This window comes from Sminthopsis crassicaudata, chromosome 3 (assembly GCF_048593235.1).
Source record: "Sminthopsis crassicaudata isolate SCR6 chromosome 3, ASM4859323v1, whole genome shotgun sequence".
NCBI lineage: Eukaryota > Metazoa > Chordata > Mammalia > Dasyuromorphia > Dasyuridae > Sminthopsis > Sminthopsis crassicaudata.
This window is the reverse complement of record NC_133619.1, coordinates 42,422,104-42,446,039: the sequence shown is the minus strand read 5'-3', so window position 1 is coordinate 42,446,039 and position 23,936 is coordinate 42,422,104. Positions and strand designations below refer to the sequence as shown.

The window sequence follows — 23,936 nt, the reverse complement described above, 5'->3', positions numbered from 1 at the left end:
ATACTTTGCATGTTTTTTTTTTTTTAATGTTTCTGCAACTTTTATTTGTTTTAATTTAATTTTTAGTATTTTATCCCCCTCATATATAGAATCAAGATTTTTAACATTCGTTTTTTAACTTTTAAGTTTCAGATTCTTTCCCTTCCCTCCTCTCCTGCCTATTGAAAATGCAAATGATTTGATACAGATTTTGTACATGTTTTATAACTCACTAATCAATTTTCTTCAAGTCCTAGAATTGCTAAAAGATACATTCTAATTTCTTAGCTCTGAAAAATATATGGGAACTTATTTTCATGGTCTTTTCCAATATATAAGGATAAGGAGTCCTAATTAACTAGAAAGAGAGGTAGTGTGTGTGGTACCTACCTATGTCTGTTAGAGTGTTGGACCTGGTATGATGAAAATTTTGGTCTATCCTTTCTCTCCTGCTTTTTTGTTATGTACAAATCATTTTACCCTTTTAAGCACCAAGTTTTCTCATTTATAATGGGGATAATCACTTATTTATGAGACCTCATAAATAGGACTTATAAAGTACTTCATAAAATTTAAAATGTTATATAATTGTCAGTTACTATTTTTTAAAAATTGGATATGTCCTTGGCTTATTTTTGCCTTTGGACTAGAAAGAACAAATTTTGAAAGTTTATTTTTAAACAATCTTATCATACCTTTCTTTGTTTCAGGGATTTCTGATAAACTCAAAACCAGAGAATGCCTGCGAACCCATTGCACCTCCACCACTGAAAGACAACTCATCCAGTGCCTTCATTGTGTTAATTAGAAGACTTGACTGTAATTTTGATATTAAGGTACTTGTATAATTTCTTATCATTTTTAAAGGACAATTTTAGATTATTGTTTATGCCAACTTAAGACTCTTATCTCAGATAGACCCAGGAACCTTCAGTTCTTAGTTTTAAATCATGAATTAACATGGAAACAGGGATAAAATTGATGACATGTGTGGTTTCTTCATTTTATTTGTTTCATCAAAGACCCCTGTCGTGAGTAGACTTGGTCGGCTCTGTCACCTGGCAGTTTGACTGGCTTGGATTAGTCAGGCTTCCAGTGCTGCTTTATTTTTGTGAGATGTCTGGTAGTAAAATGAAGTATAGCAGGAATCTCTTCTCATTGCTTTACAAGACAAAGAGCTCACTCCCCTGGGCTGGTTCTGTGACAGATGTCATGAACTTCCATTTACATGTCCTTTTCTCATGCTTTGAGAGAGGAGAGTCAGATGGTTGCTATACGCATATAGAAGCTATAGATATATTTCTTCTAAAGTTGTATTGCTAGATCTGGGTTAAGAGAAACTTTAGGGAAATAACTGGCTAGTGTAGTCCATATGAAATAGCTTTATGTTGTACTATTTTTTCGTTATTGGTCTAAGGAAAATTTTAACGTGTCATTATTGATGAAATGCAGCATAATATAAGCATGCTATGCTATGCTATGTATGTATGTAGTAGATACTACAGTCTTTTAAAAAAATTTCACAGCCTGTCTATTTAAATCTGTACTAAAATTAATTTTTTTATGGCTCCATTTGGATTTCATTTTTTTTTTCAATATATAAAACATGGCAGAAATAATTTCTACACAATGATCATGATGAATGGTAATTATTGTGGAGTGATTCTACTCCAAGTTTCCACCATAGTTATCATTGTGGTAAATATTCCCTGTGGCAGTGCAGCCTTCAGAAAACAGTTTTTGTCATCCAAGTTCTTGTTACTATCAGAAAGTTGAATACCACATATGGGTTAGATTTTAACAGTAGGAAGTGCATTAAAGAAAAGGCGTTGCTCTTTGTTTTGTCACTGTTTCCCAACAACCATGGGACTTTTCCATGGACTGGCAGTTGAAATCTCCTATATGCATTTTCTCCTTCATTTGAATATAAACTCCTTAAAAGCAAGGATTTCTAACTTTCCTCTGCTGTTCACTGTTAGGATTACTAAGTGAGAACTCAGGTTGTCTGGATAGTGACAAGGTGAGAATTCAGGTTGGACAGTTACAAGGTGAGAACTCAGGTTGACTTGATAGAGGGGGCAAGCTCATTGGCTGGGGTGGTTCTTCCCAGAAGCCCTTGCATTATCCCACGCCCATTCTCTGGGAGTCCTCTCTTTTATTCTCCCAGAGAATGGGCGTGGGATAATGCAAGGGCTTCTGGGAAGAACCACCCCAGCCAATGAGCTTGCCCCCTCTATCAAGTCAACCTGAGTTCTCACCTTGTAATTGTCCAGAAAACCTGAATTCTCACCTTGTCACTATCCAGACAACCTCAGTTCTCACTTAGTAATCCTAACATCTCCCCCTTTCTTTTGATTTTGATTTTGCATTATCCCACGCCCATTCTCTGGGAGAATAAAAGAGAGGACTCCCAGAGAATGGGCGTGGGATAATGCAAGGGCTTCTGGGAAGAACCACCTCAGCCAATGAGCCTGCTCCTTCCATCAAGTCAACCTGAGTTCTCACCTTGTAATTGTCCAACCTGAATTCTCACCTTGTCACTATCCAGACAACCTGAGTTCTCACTTAGTAATCCTAACAGTTCACAAAGTACTTTGTACATTTTTTTCATTTAATTATATTTTCATTCATCAAAGCAATATATGATTAACACACACAAAGGATGACCCATCATTTGTCAGGAGCAAAATATAACTGGAATGGCCAGTGTATCATCACATTGGTGTCCCCAGGTTGTAAAATGATTGAGAGGAAAGCTTCTAATATGTTTGAATCCCTTGTGACTTTATGGAAGACTATGGACAAAAGTCAGAGAATGGGTAGGCAGTAGACAGCTATTTGAAATACTAACTACAACAGTGAAATCACTAAGCCATCTCAGTGAATAAGAGCAAAATGGTATGCTGCCCATTGAACCTCTGTCTTTCAGAAGCTTATATTTAACCACTACATGAAGGACATTAGTAGAAGGTGATTTACCATTTTGATGACTATGAAGTAAAACTTTCTCAATACTAGTGATTTGGGACATTCTTTTGTAAGGTTCTTAATGGCCCAAAGTTCATTTGGGAATTATTGATTCATGGCCTTTTGCCATTTACCTATTTGCAGAGTTGATCAGTAAGCATTTATTAAGGCCCTACTGTGTGCCAGGTGTTATGCTAAGTGCTGGGAATATTTAAAAAAAGGCAAAAGATAATTTTTGTCCATAAGAACTTTGCAATCTAGGGGGGGAAGCAACATGCAAACAAATATGTACAAATGAGTGACATACATACAGCTAAGTAGGAAATAAATAAGAAATGAATTAAGAAAGGGATTGGGAAGGCTTCCTGTAGAAAGTGATATCTTAGTTTGGATTTGAAGGAAGTTTAAGGAGAACAGGAGGCATAGATGAAAAGGGAGAATAATCCAGAGTTGGGGGGCAGTGAGAACGAGGGGAAGATCCTTAAAGCTGAACTGTGGGGTGTCTTCTGTGAGGAACAGAGGACCAGTGTTCCTGGATCAAAGGGTATGTGACAAGATTGGAGGTGGGCAGGAGAAATTCTAGTCTGGAAGTTACAGACCTGCCCTTTAGGAAAATCACTGGGGTAGCTTGGTGGAAGACGGACTGGAGTGGGGAGAGATGTCTCAGGTTGCTGCGGTAGGGTAGGCTTGGGGAGAGGTGGCTCTTGTTCTGGTGTGAAGGCAGACACATATGGGCCTATGTATAAGATAGAGATCAGTCTGTGAACTTCTGTGTAATGGAAATAAATTCTGAAACTACAAGGTGCAGAGAAGCTGCCACACCTGCCTTGTCAGAGAGAGGGTTCTTATTCAGGAGCCTAGAGCCAGATCAAAGATAACATGTAGAGGGTTTGGTTTTGCAGGGAGGAGAATTGCCTTTATGTCTGAGACTGGAGTGGAGGAAGCGATATTGGGGAAAGATGTCCAAATGATGAGAAGCTGAATGCTACTAGGTGGGCTTTGATTCTGCTGATAAGGAAACTGTGGGGGAAGATACCCAATAGGAAATTGAAGATGTGAGACTGGAAGATGAGGGAGAGTGGTTGGGGTTGTTGAGATAGCCCTGTGAGTTCTCTACATAGAAATGACAAGTTGGAATGGAAGAACAGTGAGTTGTTTTTGTTTTTGTTTTAAAGTTTTTTTTTTTCCCTGAGGCAATTGGGGTTAAGTAATTTGCCCAGGGTCACACAGCTAGTAAGTGTTAAGTGTCTGAGGGCAGATTTAAACTTGGGTCCTCCTGAGTTCAGGGCAGGTGCTCTATCTACTGTGCCACCTAGCTGCCCTTGTTTTAAGTTTTCAATAGTATTTTATTTTTCCAAATACATATAAAGATAGTTTTTTTTTTTTTCAGCATTCATTTTTGTAAGACTTTTGCATTCCAATTTTTTCTTCCTCCCTTCCCAAGACAGCAAGAAATCTGATATAGGCTTGTGTAATCCTTTTAAACGTTTCCATATTTGTCATTTGTGCATGAAAAACCAAACCAAAAGGGAAAAAAACCACAAGAAAGAAAAAACAGACAAAAACATAAAAAGGAAAACACTGTACTTCAAACCACATTCAATCTCTGGTTTTGCTCATTTCACTTAGCTTCAGTTCATGTAAGTCTTTTCAGGCTTTTCAAACAGTAAGTTTTTTGAAGATTGGGGAGAAAAGGACATGTTTTTGATTAGTAGAGAGAGGGAGCCATTGAAGATGAGTGAGTAAGAGTGATAGGGTCATTTGGCTCAAGAAGAAAAGGAGTGAGTGGAATCACTTGTACAGTTAGCTTCACTTAAGTGCTTTGGGCAAAAAAAAAAGAACCACTCACCTCGTACTGTGAAATGATGATGAGGAAGAGATAGTGGTAAAACCCTAAAATCTCCAGTTGTGGAAAGAGTCCTGGATTTGGAATAAGTCTCAGTGATTAATGTTAGTAAGGCCTTGGGAAGGTCACCATGGATTTTGCATACTAGTTTCCTAGCCTGTGAGGTGGATGGAGTTATCTCCAAAGCTCTAACGTTGTGATTCTCTCCCCAAAGGTTATCATTTACAATTTCTTCTGAAGAATTATGTTGACTTTTCTATGGAGGATTCTGTTTGTCTTTGTTAAAATAATTTTTCATTTTAGATTCTACTTTCTTATCCAATGTTAAAGTGAAATGCATCAGTCTGTAGTTTTTAGATATAAAAAGCTGCTGAGGATGCAAAAACTGGAAGAGGATTGCTAATGCTGTAACAGAGAGGTGGTTAAAAAGGCTTTCAAAGACCTTCAGGGAAGTAGATTGCCAGGCAGCCTGCTTGCTTACTCTTTGCTGAGCTCTTGTGGGCAGTCAAACTGTTTGAGGTACATATACATCTCCCTCCACCCTCTTTGCTCTACATGTCTTACTTTGTCTTCTCTCATTTGCTTCCCTCTGATACCATATGTTTGGCAAAGTTACATTTTATAAACTTGAAAGCTTTCACTTGCTTATAAAAAGATTTAGATTTTATTTCTGCCTCCTGAATTCTTAAAAATACCAGCTGCTTCTTGGTTGAAAATATAAGTTAATTTGACTGACACATGTAATATGGTTTTTAAATTTGGATGGATTTTCCTTGTTTATATTTTGTATGCCTGTTGGTCCATATGTTAATGTAATTGTTGATTCTTTTCAGGATTGTTGAAGCTTTCTCACTTTCTGAAATTTGGAAAACATGTTTTAATATTTGTTAACATTTGCTTTGTGACTACTGAATATGTTCCTATTTTGTTTTTTTCTATTTATTATTTGCCAATATTATTAGTTTATTATTGTGAATGAAAGATTATTTTTACTTTTCAAAGAATATTCAATAAATGTGTTGATAGCAATAATTATATTCAAGTCCAGTGACCAGATTTAACTGCATCTTTAGCAATTTCACTTTGAATTTCACCGATTACGGTTACTATTCTGAGTAAAAACAATGGTTAATTCTGCTGTTGACATGACAACTCTAAAGAATTGTTGTTGGCATTTGACAACATTAGTTACAAATAATTGAACGATTTCTTTCTGAAGAAAAATAAGGAAAATTTGGAAAACTTGTTCATCTTAGGAAAATAATGTACTGTCACTTTGTTTATATAATGTTTATATAATCTACTCTGTCATTTAAAAATATTAAAAGAAACAAAAATATGGTTGGTGAAAATCTTTTGTATACTGTATATACTTCTAGAATGAAATATGTATGTCAAGATTTTTTCTAATTAAAACTTAGCATAAAGACTTTATCTCTAAACCCCTTGGAGTTCACCTTTTTATGATTTACTGCATCCTCCGTTGACCATCCAAGACCAGAAACCTAGCACTGATTGATATTCTCTTGATATTTTAGAACCTAATAGTGAGTGAGAGCTGTCAACATAAAGGCTTTGGAGTCTTTTTTCCTAATTATCTAAATTCAGGCATCCCCATGCAGTTTGCAGCTATGTGGATCTACTTGCTGGATTTGTCTTAATTGTGACTACCTAGAAAATCTGTCAGCTACTTCTACTAAACAACCCAAGGAGATGAATTAATCATTGGAAAACTTGGAGCTGAGATCATGGCTTCTCACTAGATCATTTTCCATCAGAGGAAAAGTTGTTTTTACTTTTAGTAAGACTCAACCTGTGCAATTTACTGAGTTTGAAGTCATTCATGTTCAGACCTCCGCAATGTAGCAAAGTTCATATTTGTCATTTCAGGAACTATGTACATTAACTGTTTGTGCCTTAAGTGTGTTAACATGATAAGGGATAATTTTTTTTGTTATGATTCTACATTTCTTTCATATCTCTAAGCAGTTGCTTTGTTGATGGCTTTGAAACATAATGGAAGCATTTTTCCTTAGTTTTTTTGCTTATACTTTTGTTAACCTTCAGAAAATTTAAAATAGATTATTCAAAGGAATAAATATTTATTAAGCGTGCCTTCTTGTGTGCCAGATACTGTACCAAGCACTTTATAAATGTGATCTTATTTGAACCTTACAATAACCTTGGGAGAGAGATATTAATAATTGAGGCTAAGAGAGCTGGCTAGTCAGGGTCATATAGCTAGTAATTAGTTGAAGCTGGATTTGAACTTAGGCCTTTTAGAATTCAGACCCAATCCTCTATCCCTGCACTGCTTAACTGCCTAGTATTCAAGCTACTGATAAATAAATTTTAACTACAATTAAATATCCTTTCTGTAGACTAATGAAGTACTCTTTTTCATAATTATCTTGATATTTTCTATGTTATGTAGATTCCATCAAGATTATTACAACTAAGTAACGGGATCTTTTAAACAAAAGTACCCTCTTAAAATTTTTCTTTTGCTCTAAAAGCAATTATTCCTTAGAAATGATAGCATTTTTTAATATAGATTTTTTTTGATAGGAAGACATTTTTACTTTTGTCTAAGAAGCATATGCTCATGAGAAGAAAATAATAGGCATGTCTCCTATTATTTTTTCATTTGTCCAGAAATATACCTTTGAGACATTTTCTCTCATGTAATTTTCTTATAATTTTTAAAATAGGTTTTAGTAAACTGTCTTTTTTGCTCTTTCCTCCACATATTTTTTCCTCCATTGCCTCATTTCATTCCATGTTTTGGTGTGCTGTTCTTTATTTAAATGATGGTATAGAACCATCATCTGCAAAATGTGTCCTTTGTCTGGAGAGGGATGTATTTGTACTGAATTATTCATACAGTTAATCAGATTCTTTCTTGACTATCCAGTAACCATTTGGAGATAATTATCTACAGTCAAGATAATGGAAACAACTGTTTTTTTAATATTGAAGGAAAAACGTTGCTCCATGCAAAATTAATCACAAATATTGTGATTACAAATAACAGTGTTATTTGGGTCATTATAATACCATATTTATCCATTAAATTTTTGTTACAATGATTTGTGACAAACAACTTGGCTTCTCAGAGGCTGTGCTCATAGATCACTCCCACTTCTGCATACCCTTCTCCCTTTCCCCCAATCTACTGGATCTTGGTGAGAACTAGGCCCTTGGGTGGGTACTTCCCCCCAACTTCTCCCCCGCCCCCTCCCAGTACATCTTAATTTATTGTTTTTTCCTGTTGGTATGTAGCTCTACCAAGGGACAGTCTGTGTCAATTACTTATATTATAGCTCCAGCTCTTAGTACAGTACGTGGAATGTAGAAAACACCTCATGGTCTTTTTCTGTTTGCCTGTCCTGTGATATGTGTCTCTGTGCATCTGTCTTTCTAGAACCTTATTACCAAGTATGGGGTCACTGACAGACTCTTATCTGAGAATAAACTTAACTAAGTCTGGAGAGACTTAATATGATTGGTTGCAGGGTGATTAAACTTTCAGACAGCAGCCACACTTAAAAACAATATGTGAATTTGTGATATGTGTCAGTAAATAAAATACCCATGTTGACAACATCTCAGATGCTACAAGTAAAAATAAAAATAGCTTTAAGATTTATAGTTTTCTTGTATATATTATCTCATTTGACCCTTACTTACCCCAGTGAAGATAGATAGTATAAGTAGTATTTTCTAAATTTTTTCAAGGAGGAAATTTTAGAGAAGTTAATTGATGTATCTAGGATGACATTAATCATTGTCAAAGCTAAAACTTAATGTTTTCTGATTGAAGGTATAGTTTTTTTTCTTTTAATAACACTGCAAAACTAATCAACACATCAGCCAACTCTGCTGTGAAATGCAAAGTTCCATGTGCATAGATAGGCCCCACATTCTGCAGAGAAGAAAGGAGAGGTGCAGTCTCATATCCCTTTCTGGGGAGGGTCACTTGGTCACTATAATTTCATAGCATTCACTTTCAATTGTTCCCTTGTCCTTTCTGTGTGTATTGGGGTAGTTGTGGCATAGATTGGGCCAGGGCTAGAAAAGTGTAACAAGGATCCATGTGCCACAGAATCCTTGTATCTTCTTACCTGTGATTTTAGGAGGTCTAAAAATCAGGTGAGATCCCAGAAGATGTTTAGGTATGAGCATGGTTACTGATCTGGGATTAAGATGGAAATTTAATCCAGAGTCATCTAGTACTTAAAACTATTTGTCAGTACCATCAACATCTGTCTTAAGAAGTCAGAGCAGGAAAGGAAAGCATCCATTTTTTTTGTACAGTATTTTAAAAGAAATAAGAAAATTATTGTACATTAAGAAACAAGATTTACATTTTAAATAGGTGTAAATAGGAGTCAGGGATGTGTAGAAATAATTAGCCTTGAATTGAGGAAGTCCTCTGTTCAGAGCCTGCTATTGTCTCCAGCTGCCTGTGATCCTGGGCAAGCTGTTAACCCACCAGTGTCCTTGACCATCCTTCAGGGGTGGGAGTTGTAGAAAAGGTGCCAGCCTCCACAGCAGGAGGTTCTTCACCTGGCAGCTTCTGGTCCTGTTCCTGCCCTTTCCTAATCGCTATAACTCTCTGGCTTTACCTTTGCTAATGTTTAGTGTACAAGAAGTCAGTATTCCTTACACTTTGTCCTCGCTCTGACTTGCAGGTGTTACATGCACAGAAAGCTGGATATAAAGCAGCCATAGTACACAATGTTGATTCTGATGACCTAATTAGCATGGGATCCAACGACAGTAAGTACAGGTATCACTTTTCTTCTCTCCTGTTTGAAAATTGTACTCAAATTTTACTTGGAATATCTCTTTCTTTCATGTTTCAATTTGTAGTTATGCTTTGGATGTTAAAAAGTGGCTTATACATGGGGGCAGCTAGGTGGAGCAGTGGAGAGAGCACCAGCCCTGAAGTCCGGAGTTCAAATGTGACCTCAGACACTTAACACTTCCTGGCTATGTAACCCTAGACAAGTCATTTAACCCCAATTGCCTCAGGGGAAAAAAAGTGGCCTATACATTATCAACATAATAAGCTTGTTTCTTATCCAGCAAATTCATTGCTTTTATATCAGATTATTTGCCTTTTAGATTCCTTTCTATTTTTCAGTAAGAGACAAGTAGGAAAATGTCAAGTCAGAGGACAGTTGCAAAAGACCTTTGAGAATTCTTTTGTGATTTATATAAGCAAGTATTGTGTTGATAATATAGTAAAATAATTTATAAGAACACGAGAATCTCAGAGCTTTTTTTTTTTTTTTTTTTTTTATTGATAACTCTTCTTTTTACAACATCTTCATGCTTTAATATATCCCTCCTCCTTTCAACAAATTCCAGACATCTTTTTAACAAAGAATAAGGGAGGAAAAAGCAGTTCATCAAAACTAAGCATATCGGCCAAGTCTTAAAACTGATGTTGGTTGTAGTCACCATGTTTATTGTTTTCCTGATACTGGTTGCTTCAATCTGCATGGGTCCATATATCTCTTCCTAAGATTCTCTGAATTCTTATTTGTCATTTCTCCTTATTTGATTAGATTTATTTTGGCAAGTATGAACCTTTTCTTCTTTTAGTCTTTTTAGAATATATACCTTATCATGGGATCTCCAAATTAAAGGAGATGGACATTTTAAAAATGTATGATAATTAGCTATTAGTAATTTAACATATATTTTAATATGCCTTTAGATTTTTGAGTGAAATATTAACCTTTGGGAGAAAGGAGCTGGTTTTGGTGAAATATATTTAAATATTATGGGTTAGGACACCAATTTGCCAAGGCGGGAGTGTTAAATTAGCTATTTAATATCGAGATAAAATTTTTGTTAATTGAAAATAACTATATCTATATATATCTATATATCTATATCTATATCTATATATCTATATCTATATCTATATCTATATCTATATCTATATCTATATCTATATATATAGTATGTGTGTGTATCTACATATATCTATGTATTCTACATATATGGAAAGAAAATTGGGTATCTAATGTGCCAAATTAGAGAATGTGCCAAGATTATATCCAGAATGAAACTCATGGGATCTGAGAGTGTCACCAAATGTCAGAACGTAGAGAGAATAGAAATTAACCCCAGAAAAAGCCTGTGAGTACATTGTACTTTAGTAATCTGGAAGATGAAATAACAGGAAATTGAGAAGAAATAATTCGACAGATAGGAAAACTAAGAAGAGTGTGTCCTCAAAACCCAGGGAGAGCAGAAGAGAAGGATGGTCAACCACGTCAAATCCTCCAGAGTAATAGAAAAGAATATGTAAAAAAAAAAATTAGATAATTTAAGAGTTTGTTAACTTTGGAGAAAACAGTTCCAATTTGAGTGATGACATTGGAAGCTAGAATTAAAAAAGATTTGAGGAGTGAGTGAGAGCAAGGGAAGTCAATGCTGTTGTGGTTGACACCATAGGTATCTCTATATTCTCTCTGACTCCTGTCCACTCTGTGCATCCTTTGAATTGTCACTTTGTTTTCTACCTTGAAAAGTTTTGAACAGTTTTCTCACATTATGTTTTTATGTTTCTTGATTTGTCATGTTTGACTTGCTAGACCTAAAATTCTTAAATTGTTTCTATTCATCCTGTCTTCATTCAAGAGTTTTTCTTGTTTGGAGGTCTTCCTTCCCTCCCTGGCCCCTTCCCTCTCTTTCTTTCAGTCTCTGTCTCTCTGTTTCTCTCTATGTCTCTGTCTCTGTCTCTTTCTCTCATTAATGCTTTTTTTGCTTCTCTTTTTTTCAGATTGTTCTTCACTTTTACTTTGGTGAGATTGCCTTTGTGGATTCAATTGTTTCTATTCTGCCTATTATTTCTGCTGCATAGCCCATAAAATCTGCTTTTGTAATTGTTTATTCTCTGTTGAACTATTCATTAACATTCTGTGGTGTTTCCATTTCCACTTAAGAATCTTCAAGCTCTGTTGGAACATCCGATATTGATATATTTTCCTTTGATTTTTGCATTAATTCGTAAATAAATGGATTCACTTAGCTGATCTGGAGTCCATATTCCCTTCTGTTATTTATCTATTCCTTGTTGATTTACTTGCTTGTGCTTACGGCCTTTAGTTTTCTTCCTCTTTAAAATTCTTTTTTTTTTTTTTCATCATATTCTCTTGTTGCTCCATTTCTGACTCCTGTCCCTTTGATGGCAGTTTCTCCTGGGGCTGAACTTCAGAGCTGTCTCAGCTTCCTCCTGTGAGGACTAGTTCATGTTTTACCAGCCTCTTTCCCTGTCTGAAATGACTTTAGGGGTAAGGAGGGGGGAATGACCTCTCTTGGATGCTAGTTCCTCTTCTCTCAGGCCTGGTGAAGCCCCATGCTCATCCTGGCAGTCTGTCCAAGGTCCCTCTGAGCCAGATGCTCCACTGAAAAACAACAGAAAGCCGCTCCTCTCTCAGGCAGAGCAGGATTCCTGCTTTCTAAAGCTCGGGGTCAGGGCTTAAGGCTAAGGCAGAGCAGAGCTTGGTTTCAAGTCTGTGAGTCCTGCTGGGAGTAGAAGCTGATTATTCAGTAAACTATGTTTTAGTCTTCAGGGCTCCTAGTTCATCAACCTCATTAGGTTTCTTAGTATCTTAGACCGTAGAGATAGGTGAATTTTTTTTTCCTTCTATCTACAATTTCTTTTCTTTCAAAATAGAATTTTCCCTTGTTACTTTTAAGGCTGAAATCATCACTAAATTCCAGTAGATGTCAGGATAATTAAGGTTTCTCATCACTCTGTATCATGCCTCTGTGTCAGGCTTGTAGTTTTTCTTAAAAAACTCATCTGTTTCCTTTCTGTTCAGATGTTCTCTCATATACCCAATGATATAATCACTTTGTTTCTTCTTCCCTAACCTTCAGGAAAATATCCTCCTTTATTTTTCCTCCTTCTGGTTCCTGGATTTCCTTATAGCAGTATATCTTCCTAATAGGTGATACTTTACTTCTTCCTTTCATATCCATCCTGTAGAAGATTTTCTCCTGCATAAGAATTTTTTCTGCATAAGGTGAATCCATTAAGAACTACAATCCTATAATAGATTTTTTTCCCCTCAAATCTGTGAAGTCAAATTTGTCTCCTTTCCATAAGACTTCTGTTTCCTCATTTGTTGCCTGAACTTTGACATGTATGTATTATGTACCTGAGTATGTGGGTTTTACTACTGAATGATTTCCCCCCCTTCTTTATGATTGATGCCTATAGAATATAACTTGTATATAAACATACGTAGTCTTTTCTGCCCTCCGTCCTTTTTATTTTAAGCCCATTCAATTAAATTCTCAAGATGGCTGGAAATTCTATTCTTATCAGCCTTTGTTAGGTGTACTTCATCTCACACTAGGAATCTATCATATTGGCATTAAATGTGGACAGATGGTGATGAAGCTTATTTAAATTCTCTTTTCTGTTTAGTTGTCTTTCCTGATTGTTAGACTAGAAGGAATTGTTCTTCCTTTGAGACTGAAAGCTTCTAGAGAAGTTGGATAACTAAACTTATAATATGTTAGTTCATGATTTTCTGTGAAAAAAAAAAAGTCATGAACAGTGAGGGAAAGAAAAGAAGAAAAATCTAGGGTTTTACTTCTTAGGAGAAAGAAAGTTTAAACAAGTCAGACTTACGAATTAAGTAACTAATTTGGGGAAACGAGGAAGGGGATAGGTACTATGCAACCCATGTTCTTTCTTTGTCTGAGGGATTAAAAGCCTGAAAAGCTTAACAGTGTAATGCTGGGAGAATCTCTGTAGAAGCAGATGTCACTCTTCTTAACAGTAGGAGGAAAAGGGAGGATTATCTAAGGGAAATAAGTAAAAAATGATGTCAGAGAATAAACTGACAGGTTTTTTTGATGTGAAGTAAGCTTTGAATATAGGTTGCCCTTGGTAATATTAGAACAGAATTTTGAGAGTAAGAGAGGGACAATAAATTACAGAATTGAAAATTGAAAAAATAGAATGAATAAAACTGTCATATCTTTATCTCATACTTGTATTTTGCATTAAAAAAAATTCTCTTTTTTAAAAAGCTACTGCATGGAAGTATATTCCAAGTCCTACTACTAAAACTTCTTTGTCCTAGGTCACCAATGATGTCCTGATTCCTAACTAGGTAGAATATGAATGTGCAAGAATATACCTAATTCAAAATCTACATTTATGAAGTGTGAATCTGACCAAGTTATTCTCTGCACATCACTCAGCTTCTGCGATATCCGGGATCAAAGACAAGGTCTTCAGCATTTAAAACTCTGGATTATTCTCCTCTGCCCTACCTTTCCAGACTTGAGTTAAGACTCTCATTTTTGTTTTTGCTGCTCCTCATGCACAGTAGTCCTTCTCCAGTTTCTTTGCCTTAAGACAGATAATTCTCGCATGCTGGAAATGTTCTTCTTCCTCATTTCCATCTCTCAGATTTTTCCCAGGATCTTATAGGGCATGAGGACCTAACTCAGTGCACACAGTAGGATTTGAGATGAGACTTGGGACTGGGCTTGGACTTTGGAAGATCAGATTGAAGCACTACAAAGCTGTTCAGTGATGTGCAAGTCTGTACTGTATCTCTAGAAGAACCTTCTCTCTGCCATACACAGTGCTCAGCCTCTGCTGGAGACCTCTAGTATAGCATTTCTCTGAGAAAGCCCCCTTTGCACTCTTGCATAAAAATGTATGAGTAGGCTCTTACTGGCATTACTCTTGCATTTACCTTTATGTAAGTTCTAAGGCCAAGAAAGATAAATCAAATTTCTTCCTCTTGACATGTTTTCAAGTATAGCTATTATTTTCAATTTGTTTTATTCTTCACTTTAATTTTAGTAGCCCTTAAGATCATATGAATCTGAAAGTGTAGACCCTCTAAAATCTACTTTACTCATACCAAATTAGCATTATTGTATCTGAAATCAGAAAGGAGGGATTATTACTTGGGTGTTGAAGGTTCTGGAACCCATGCCATATGGTGGTCCACCCATCGATAAGCATTTATTAAGTACCTAGGCACTATTCCATGTCCTAGGGATACAGCAGCCAGCAGTGGAACTGTCTCTGCTTTCAACTGAGCTGAAATCTTAATTGGGAAGATGATGTATAAATAAATAAACATATACACATAAACATAGGTGATGAAAAAAAGGTAATTTGGGGGAGAGTATTATCAGCTGATCAAAGAAGGCTTCTCACAAAAAGGGGAGCTTGAGCTGAATGTTGAAGGAAGGCTCCATCTGCAAGTCAGATGGAAAGGTCCTATAGTCCTTAGGGCATAGACATAAAGTAGGAGGCAGTGTCTCTTTTTAATATCATTTCTCCTAGTCAGATTATATTTGTTTTTGTTGTCAGTTTGAGAGTGTCAGAGACCTTGATGGCTTGAACTTTTGACTTGAGTCAGCTAGGCTATATCTACACTGGGTTTGCATGGCAAGATGATGGACGGGGGAGAGGTTTCTGAGTGATGGTAGGCAAGAGGAAACATTCTGCTTCCCTTTTGGAGATTACTGAGTCAACATTATGAGAGAAGAATGGCCAGGAGAGGCTGTATCATCTGAAATTAGTCTGGAAAACTGGAGGGTGGAAGGAACAGGAGAAGAAGAGGCCTAAAATGAAGAGAGATTTGTTAATTGCTTTGTAGCAGTGTAACCCGTGCAGTGTTTTGTGTAGAATACTATAATATTTTTCCTTTTACCATCATATTTAATTATTCTTTCTCCTAATACCTAAACTGGAATACCATTAAATCATCAAGAACCATTTGGTTCAGAGTATGTATTGAACTATAATGTGCAACTGTTGAAGGATATCATTAAAGACAAAGAAGGATTGGGCATGGGATTATTGAGTTAATGGCTTACGCTAAATATGTTGGGAACAAAAAGTCCCTTCGAGTCTTCTAAAATCTGGCTTTTAAATATTATTTTGCTGTGATTCAGCGATGAATTAAATTTAAGAAGTTAAAATCTAAGTTGAACTTTTAAAGTGGTAGTGTCTTCTGTCTTCTATTACTGATAAAAACTCTAGTTCTAGTTTTACTTGCTATTATTAGAGAAGAAAATAAATTTAAAACATGCATTGGGAGATAGAAACTAAAGATATTAGCACATCCTTTAGACATTTTTTAATTGATTGACTGTTAATTCAAATACAAGAGTCCCTAATCTTTTCATGGTTTTTACCAGAAGGCTTTAAGATGAGAAGAAAGTTGTAGTAAGGAAAGAATTCATCTGTAGTCTTAGAGAATTTCTGCAAGTAAATTAAAAAAAAATTTTAAAAATTTATTTCTTTTGTGTAATTAGCCATTGATATCTTTATCAGATGAGAACACATCTCTACTAAGTGTGAACAAGTGTAAACAGAACCCAAGAGAGCATTCAAGCCCACCTTTCTGCAAGTAAATTTTGATGAGCCATAATGAGTAACATAACCTGCATTGGAGAAGTCCATATCCCCACAGTTACCCAGATCCCCCTGAAAAAATAACCAACAAAAAAACTGAAGAAAAATAAAGTTTTAAAAAGCACACCTCAGTCTGCATTTAGAATCCATCAGTTTTTTCACTGGAGGTGGATAACATGTTTTAACATCATGAATTGCTTAGAATTGTCTTGTTATATTATTTTAGAATAGCTAAGATAATGTTGCTGTTAGTGTGTACAATGTCTTCCTTGTTCTGCTCATTTTACTTTGTATCAGTTTACATAAATCTTCCCAAGTTTTTTTGAAAGCATCCTGATTGTTATTTTTTATAGCACAATAATATTCCACCACAATTATGTACTGTAACTTGTTTGGCTACTCCCCCAATTGAGTCCTTCATTTCCAATTCTTTATCACCACGAAAAGAGCTGCTATACATATTTGCATATACAAATCCTTTTCCTTTTTTTTTTTTTTTTAATCTCTGGGATACTGATCTACTACCGGTATCGATGAGTCAAAAGGTACACATGGTTTTATTACCCTTTGGGCAGAGTTCCAAATTGCTATCCAAAATGATTGGATCAGTTCCAGTTCCACCAGCAGTTCTTAGTTTCCCAATTTTCCCACTGACATTTGTTGTTTGATTGATATATATATTTTTAAAGGCAATCTCATAAGTTTTTATTTTAATTTTAATTTCTTTAATTAGTAGTGATTTTTTTTTTTTTAATATTGATTATAGAGAACTTCCCCCCTCCCCCCAGGCTGGGGTTAAGTGACTTGCCCAGGGTCACACAGCTAGGAAGTGTTAAGTGTCTGAGATCAGATTTGAACTCGGTTCCTCCTGAATTCAAGGCTGGTGCTCTATCCACTGCCCCACCTAGCTGCCTCGATTATAGAGAGCTTTGATATCATTAATCTGAAAGCTGTCTGTTCATATCCTTGACCATTTATCAAATATGGAATACTTTTTATCGTTATAAATTTGACTCAGTTCCCTCTATGTTTGAAAAGACTTCCTTTTCCTTCCCCCTTTTCTTCTCAGAATGTCTGGACCATGTCACAACTTCACTGATAGTACATTAATATGTCTTTTCTTATATACTTGTCAACATCTATCATTTTCCTTTTTTGTCAGCTATGCCAATAAGATGAGTGTGAAGTGAGAACCTCAGAGTTGTTTTAATTTGTATTTCTCTAATTATGAGTCATTTGAACTATTTTTATCACATGGCTAATGGTAATCTGAATTTCTTCCTTTTCATATGGTCATATCCTTTGATTATTTATTGGGGAGTATTTTGTAAACTTTTTTGTGCTATACTTTTATTATTATTTTGTTCTTTTTGGGGACCACTTTAAGTGCTAAAATAGACCTTACTTCCATGTCAAAGTATGGATATCTTCCTAGGATAGGAGTAATTCATGAGTCCAAGCTTGAGTGGCATTTTAGAAACCACTAACCACTTAGATACCTAACCACAGAAATGTTTGGTTTTGTTTTTCCACCAAGGATAGATAGTCTAACCTAGTAAGTCATCAAATACGCTGCCTTTCATGTTGGCAGAGCTTTAGAGAGTGAAGTAGCAATCCTCCTCACAACTTCCCCCAGTTAGTCCCCAGATTAAAGAAAAGAGCTTTTTAATTTTCCACAGTGAAAGGAAATCCTTTTGCATTAATTATATTATTACTATGTGATTGTGGCCAGAGACCACTAGTTCTTCCTTGGCTTAGGAGACTGTATAAAAGACATAAGTAAGTACCCTCTTACCCAGTGGTTAGTTCCTACAGAGTTTAATAAATGTTGAAGAAGCATTTTTAAGAGACTTGAACTTTAGCTTGATACTTTGATGATTAAAAGCTTTAAATAGCACTATTAATTGTTATGGCAGCCTAGGGAAGTATGAGGTTAATTCTCAGACTCTTACCATAAAACATTTTGAACTCATAGTATAGCTATTCTCTTTAGCATTCTACATCTGGCTTATTTATAGTTTCCTCTAAAAGTGGGTAGTATTTTCATTTTTAGAAAAATACCAGTTTTAGTAACTGATCCAAATGTGGAAAGAAACTATAACATAAAGAGACTGTGAGTTCCCTTCCCCTGATATAAGTGCTTTCTCCTCCATGTCTTAGTAGGTAAGTTTCCAGAGTTGCTGTAATGAATGAGCATTTGGCACCTGGTGATGAAACTTTTTTCCCTGAGTGATATCAGTGGTCTGGTGACAAAGCATTCAGTCTGAATGGAGAACAGCCTCTCCAGCTTGGTATAGAATCTGTCAGAACATGTACTTTGCTGACATAGCCTTTAACTGCAGCAGTCACAGCTGACAGCATTTCTACAGCATGTTAGCTTTGCAAAGCACTTTATATATATTATCTCTTCAAGAGCTCAGAGAATTGTCACAGTGGTATTAGAGATCTTTAGTAGAGAATTAACTTTTTAAAGTAATGAAATAAATAAAACAATCTAGTATCCAATCCAAATAGTTCTTAGCCTCTTTATAAAAATATAAAAATTTTCTGGAACAGTTGATCAATGATGGACAGAAATAACTACACCCAGAGAAGGAACACTGGGAAGTGAATGTAAATTGTTAGCACTACTGTCTATCTACCCAGGTTACTTACACCTTCGGAATCTAATACTTAATATGCAACAAGAAAATGAGATTTACACACATATATTGTATCTAGGTTATATTGTAACACATGTAAAATGTATGGGATTGCCTGTCTTCGGGGGGAGGGAGTGGAGGGAGGGGGGGATAATTTGGAAAAATGAATACAAGGGATAATATTATAAAAAAAATTACTCATGCATATATACTGTGGGGAAAAAAATTCTAAATAAAAAAAATTTGCTGGAACAAAACTCATGTCAAAAATCTATCTGTGAATAATAAACTTCCTAAAGTATTAATTATTATTATTATTATTAGGTCAATTTCATTTACAAATAGAAATGATATATTTTTTTTTAAACAGTTGGTATTTTAAAGAAGATTGATATTCCTTCTGTCTTTATTGGTGAGGCATCAGCCAATTCACTTAAAGATGAATTCACATATGAAAAAGGGTAAGTAATTGACAAAAATGTTCCTTTGAAATTCTTATTCTATAATAATGTTTGTATGGCTTTAGGATTAATCAGATCTCATGCTGATTCCCATATTGTTCATATTGTCTAGCCTTTGCAATTTTGTTTTCCATGCTTGGCTTCAGTTGATAGGGAAAAAGTGAAAGGAAAAGTGAAATAAAGACCATTTAATTGTAATATTTAGTATGATGAAAAAAGTTTGATTGGGTGAGTAATTTGGAAAGTGGGAACAAGAAGAAAGATTTTATTAGAAAATTATAATTAGCAACAGCAAATCCATGGAAAGAAAAATAAATTTGATATTTGAGCACTTAAGATCCAAGTCTCAAGTCTTGAGCAAGTCATTTAATGTTACTTAGATATAATTTCTGATCTATGAAATTAGGGAGCTTGGATTAGGAGAGCTGAAATCCTAATAAGGACTTTGTTTCAGGCTCTGTGTGCTTTGATTTTTTTCTCTCTCTCTCTCTCTCTCTCTTTTTTTTTTTTCTGACTCAGAGAGCTGAAAATGCCTGAGAGGCTTTTTTAGTCCAACTCATACTTAGCTAGTAATTATAAATCACGAGGGAATTAGACTAAGTGACCTCTAAGGATTCATTTCAGTTTTAAGATTTTGTAATGTTGTTACCCAGATTAAACTTGTCATATGATCATCAATAATTAATAGTTAATTCATAATAAAAATTTACATAATACCCCTGTTTTAAGTTACTGTGGTAAAGGTCTCTCTTTTCCTCACAGCATCCTAATCAATTAGTTACCCAAATAGCATTTAAACTTATTTATAAGAATTACTTATTGCAAGTAAAAAATTAAAGTAAGCATTTATTATGTGCCAAGTACTATACTAATAACTGAGAATACAATGGAAGTAAAAAAATAGTTTCCTGCTCTCAAGGAATTTGAATATAAATTCTAATCATGGAGACACTACATACATACGTGTTTATGTACTACACAGCAGATAAAAGTAACTTTAGAAGACAAAACAAAGCAGCTTGTGGGACTGAGAAAAACCTCCTATTGAAGATAGGGTCTCAACTGAGTCTGGAAAAGGGAGCCAACCAGATGAGAGTCGGCAGAATGCGAAGCAGTGGGGGACATCCCTGCCCAGAGGGACACAGAGGAACATGTCCAAAGACTGGCTGGGCTGGAAGGGGCCAGGTCATGAAGGGTGTGAGTGCTGAGAAGGGGATACTGGATCTAGAACCTCATGTTCCCCTCTAGCCTTTAGGAACTGGCCTGTTTAGATGTTGATATTTCATCAGAGTACAAACCACAGTGCATCTTCCTCGTAAACTCATTTATTTTCTCACCTTCTGTGCTCCTTTGCTTTTTTTGGGGAAAGAAAAATTATGTAACCTTCCCTCTTGCTGCCTGTCAAGTAAGAGAAGTCTTGGTGATTATCTCATAGGACACTGTAGTTTGCTGGTCAAGCAGTCATAAGAAATCGGAATAAAGGAATGCTGACTTGCTGGTTTACTGAAAGAACAATTTAAGGCAGATTTTAGGGTGGCATCTTCCAGTTCAAAAGGCACTCTTTGTTCTGAAACAGTATTGCAACTATAAATCTTTCAAACAGATTGGTGTGACTCCATGCAGTTCAGAGGGATTTATGCCAAGAATAAAACCATTAAATAATAATCAGCCTGATCAGCATGAGATCTGATTAATCCAAAACTTATAGTGTGGGCCTTAGCAAGTTAGTCAGTTAGTATTGATTGAATACCTATTAATTTGCCATGCGCTATGTTGTGGTTTTATTTTATTTTATTTTTTGCTGAAGCAAATTGGGGTTAAGTGACTTGGCCAAGGTCACTCAGCTAGGAAGTGTTAAGTATCTGAGGCTGGATTTGAACTTAGGTTCTTCTTGCTTCAGACCTGGTGCTCTTTCCATTCTGCCACCTAACTGTCCTTTTTTTTGGAGGGGGGTGTGTTATATGTTTTTGACATATTGAAAGGCAAAAGACAGTCCCTTTGCTTTTAAAGAGCTACTACTCTGGGGAAGATAGCAGGCAAATATTTGATATATAGAGGCTAATTTGGAAATAATAAATAGGGGGAATTGGGAAAGGACTCTTGGAGAAGATAATATTTGGCTGGTACTTGAAGGCATCTGAACAGAGAAAGCAGGAGATGAAGATGAGGAGGGAGACAATTCCAAATATGGGGGACATTGAGTGAAAATGGAGAATTGGGAGTTCTATGTAGAAGAAAGACCATTCAGTCTAATGTTACTTGATCCCAGAATATGTAGAAGAGAGTAAGATAGAAGAAGATTGGAAAGGTAGGAAAGGACCACTTAATATTATTTTATTTTTTCCAATTAGATATAAAGATATGTTTTTTCTTGCTCATATTTATTTTTAATATTATTTTATTTTTCCAAATACATGCAATAATAGTTTTCAACATTCACCTTTGCAAAACCTTGTATTCCAGATTTAAGCATGTGCAATTCCTCTAAACATTTTCACATTCATCATACTGTGCAAAAAGAAATTAGATCAAAAGGGAAAAAAAAACATAAAAAAGGAAAAAGAAAACAAGCAAACAAACAAGAAGGGAAAAAAAAAGATGAAAATACTATGCTTTGATCTACATGCAGTATCCATAATTCTTTCTTTGAATGTGGATGGCACTTGCTTTCATGAGTCTATTGGAATTGCCTTGAGTTACCTCATTGTTGAGAAGAATCAAGTCCACTACAGTTGATTATTATATAATCTTGCTGTTTCTGTGTACAGTGTTTTTTTAGTTATACTTTACTTTACTCAGGATCAGTTCATGTGAGTCTTTCTAAGCCATTCTGAAATCAGCCTGCTCATCATTTCTTATAGAACAACGATAATCCATAACATTCATATACCATAACTTATTTAGCCATTCCCCAAATGGTGGACATCCACTCAGTGTCCAGTTCCTTGCCACTACAAAAAGGGCTGCCTCAAATATTTTTGCATGTGGGCATCTTTTGGGATACAGACCAAGTAGAAACAAATCTGGATCAAAGAGTATGCAGAGTTTTATAGCCCTTTGGCCATAATTCCAAATTGCTCTTCAGAAAAGTTGAATCATTGCACAACTCCACCAACAATGCATTAGTGTCCCAATTTTCCCACATCCCCTCCAACATTCATCCTTATGTAAAGATAATTTTCGACATTCACTTATAAGATTTTGAATTATAAAATTTTTTTTTTCCTTTCCTCTCTCCCCCTAATTCTTCCTCAAGATGGCAAGCAATCTGATATAAGTTATCCATGTACAGTCATATTAAACATATTTCCACATTAGTTATGAAAGAAAGAAGAATCAGAGCAAAACAAAAAAAACACAAGAAAAAAAAGGTAAATAGTATGCATCAACCTGCATTCAGACTTCATAGTTCTTTCTTTGGATGTGGATAGCATTTTCTATCATCAGTCTTTTGGAATTTTCTTTGATTATTGCTGAGAAGAGTTAAATCTATCAAAATTGATCACACATTGTTGCTGTTTCTGCGCATAATGTTCTGGTTCTCTTCACTTCACTCAGCATCATTTCATGTAAGTCTCTCCAGTTTTATCTGAAATCTACCTGTTCATCCTCTTATACACACCACCATACCATTCCATTACATTCATTTCACAACCGTTCAGCCACTCCCCAGTTGATGGGTCTCCCCTTAATTTCCAGTTCTTTGCTGTCACAAAGAAAGCTGCAATAAATATTTTTTGTACAGGTAGATTCTTTTTTCCTTTTGATGCTTTCTTTGGGTTGCTGTATCAGGATAGTCACAGTTTTGTAGCCCTTTGGACATAGTTCCAGATTGCTCTCCAGAAATGGTTAGATCACGGCACAATTCCACCAACAATGCATTAGTATTCAGCTTTAGACTCTTACTAGTTATATGAATCTGGACTAGTTATCTAATTTCTGTCGGTCTCAGTTATAAAATGAAATAATAACTACTTATATTACAGAGTTCTTGGGGAGATCAAATAAGATAATATTTGTAAAGCATTGAGTAGAGGGCCTGGCACAGATTAGGGACTTAGATGCTTGCTCCATTTATCCATCCACCACAAACTTGTGTTACATAATCTCTAGTGACTCTTCTATGCCTCTGAATGATTTGCTATCTTGCTCCCCACATCTTTTCATTCCTCCATCTCCATCTCCAGTCTCAGATCTTCAATAGGAGGGGGGACCAGGGAAAAGACAGGCTGGAAAAAGGCAAGTCCCGGAGTCTGGGTCAAAGCTGTGGCCTAAGACCCAAGGACGGAAGGATGAAGCCAAAGAACCAAGTGAGGGAGTGTTGCAAAGTGGAGTGAGCAGCAGGTGACGCCTGACTGAAGTCAGGGGGATTTCAGAGTCCCCGAAGGTGGAAGAGGCGCGTTGGGAGTGCAGTGGGGCAGGGTAGGGGAGTAGGGGGGATGAGTGAGAGGGAAGTTCGGAGGGAAGAGTGCTTGAGAGCATGTCACTACGTGTAATTTAAGTCCACTGGAGTGCAGATAGAAGGGGGGAAGAGGGAGACAGAAATCACCTGAAGGAGAGTGATGTGCTGGAACTCAGTTGGTGACACTTATCAAAATCTTGATTGGGTGATAAAT

The 23,936-nt window shown here is 35.8% G+C and overlaps 1 protein-coding gene across 2 annotated transcripts in view; it reads left to right on the top strand.

The window, feature by feature from the left end:
* Window positions 1–23,936, top strand: part of RNF13 (ring finger protein 13) — an 81,972-nt gene that overhangs the window by 28,009 nt on the left and 30,027 nt on the right. The window contains exons 4-6 of one of the 2 annotated variants that reach the window (XM_074298346.1): window positions 690–815; window positions 9,487–9,574; window positions 19,230–19,320. In XM_074298346.1, the coding sequence (XP_074154447.1) occupies window positions 690–815; window positions 9,487–9,574; window positions 19,230–19,320 (305 nt within the window). Of the gene's footprint in view, window positions 1–689; window positions 816–9,486; window positions 9,585–19,229; window positions 19,321–23,936 lie in introns of both variants that reach the window. The other variant, XM_074298347.1, reaches the window with a different exon arrangement.